The sequence below is a fragment of the Penaeus monodon genome, chromosome 34 (genome assembly GCF_015228065.2).
Source record: "Penaeus monodon isolate SGIC_2016 chromosome 34, NSTDA_Pmon_1, whole genome shotgun sequence".
Taxonomy (NCBI): Eukaryota; Metazoa; Arthropoda; class Malacostraca; order Decapoda; family Penaeidae; genus Penaeus; species Penaeus monodon.
The window spans coordinates 31,244,165-31,245,427 of NC_051419.1; the positions used below are offsets into that span (position 1 = coordinate 31,244,165).

Consider the following 1,263-nt stretch of genomic DNA (forward strand, 5'->3'; position numbering starts at 1 on the left):
ACTTATCATCATCATAGTCATCACTATTATCCTTCTCTCTCTCTCTCTTCCTATTTTCATGAATGTGTACATATATAGAACATCACCCCCTTTCCAAAGCAAAAAAAAAAAAATCTTATTGGCTGCATTCATGTAAATTCTGCAAAAGATAGATGGAAAAGTCTGACTTGAGTTTGATCATCCAGTGGTTGAATGAGGGCCAACTAGTAGAGCGGCTAGTAGACAAGTTATCACCAGATGCCGACCCAGAGGACCACGCCAGTGCCGACAATCTCCTGTGCGAAATCAGCACGTCTTGCAGGGACACGTCCACCGACGGACACCAGCAGACTAATCCTCTCCTGGCAACTCTGGAAAGGTGAGTGAGGGATCATTTTCACGTTGTTGACACTTTTAAAATGGTTTATTCATATTTTCGGAATGAAGGGTTTTATTTATTTACTGGCTGGTAAGTTTCAAGTTTCAGTTAAACCTAGCAAAGCAGTCAATAGTGTTGTGTGCCAATATCAAGCTCAATTAATTGTGAAACTAAGTAACAATAGCATTACAGTATAAATCAGTCTCTTCCAAGAAACATGTTCATTTTGTTATGCCTCTTTCATGCCAAATATTTTTAAAGATTGAAACAAATCTGTGACCTCAAAGTATTTTAAGGTTCTGCCATGTTAGTACCTTCTTACAAATATTAACTGGACATTGTTTGAATCAGGCAGAAGTTGCAAAGCCATCTCTTTCACTTCATCTTTGGTTTGAAATTTCTCTGATTTTTACTTTTTATATTATTATTATGGAGTACTGCATACCTCAGCCTTCCATTTTAACTTCTTCTCTTTCTTTTCTATTATGCAACATGATAGTGTATGCAGCATTTAAGAATGATCACCCTGATTGGTAAACTTATGTTACAAATTACAACTCTTGAGACATTTCTCCAGCTTTATGAAAACTTGACTAATACAGTATGTCTGCATACTTAGTAACTGGGTAAGCTCAGAATGGGAAGAAAAATATTTACTTGATATTTAAGAGTGAGATTTTTATTGCAAAGGATAAGGGAAAGTTAACATATGTTAATTTAGTTCCAAATATGTTGGAGCCCTCTTAACCAAAAAGGTGTCTGACATTAGTCTTGATTAGAGGTTAGAGTTCAGAATGTATGATGGGGCTGAAGATAAGAGGCACTGTAGTGGTTTTGTAGACTCATTTGTCTCTAAACATTATTGACTTACTGACACACTTGCTTTATAGTCTGGTTGGGACAGG

The 1,263-nt window shown here is 36.4% G+C and overlaps 1 protein-coding gene across 1 annotated transcript in view; it reads left to right on the forward strand.

Annotated features, from left to right (window-relative positions):
• Positions 1-1,263, forward strand: part of LOC119594718 (serine/threonine-protein phosphatase 6 regulatory subunit 3-A-like) — a gene marked incomplete in the record, with an annotated part of 49,082 nt that overhangs the window by 10,680 nt on the left and 37,139 nt on the right. The window contains 1 exon segment of the mRNA XM_037943777.1: positions 186-358. Within this exon segment, the coding sequence (XP_037799705.1) occupies positions 186-358 (173 nt within the window).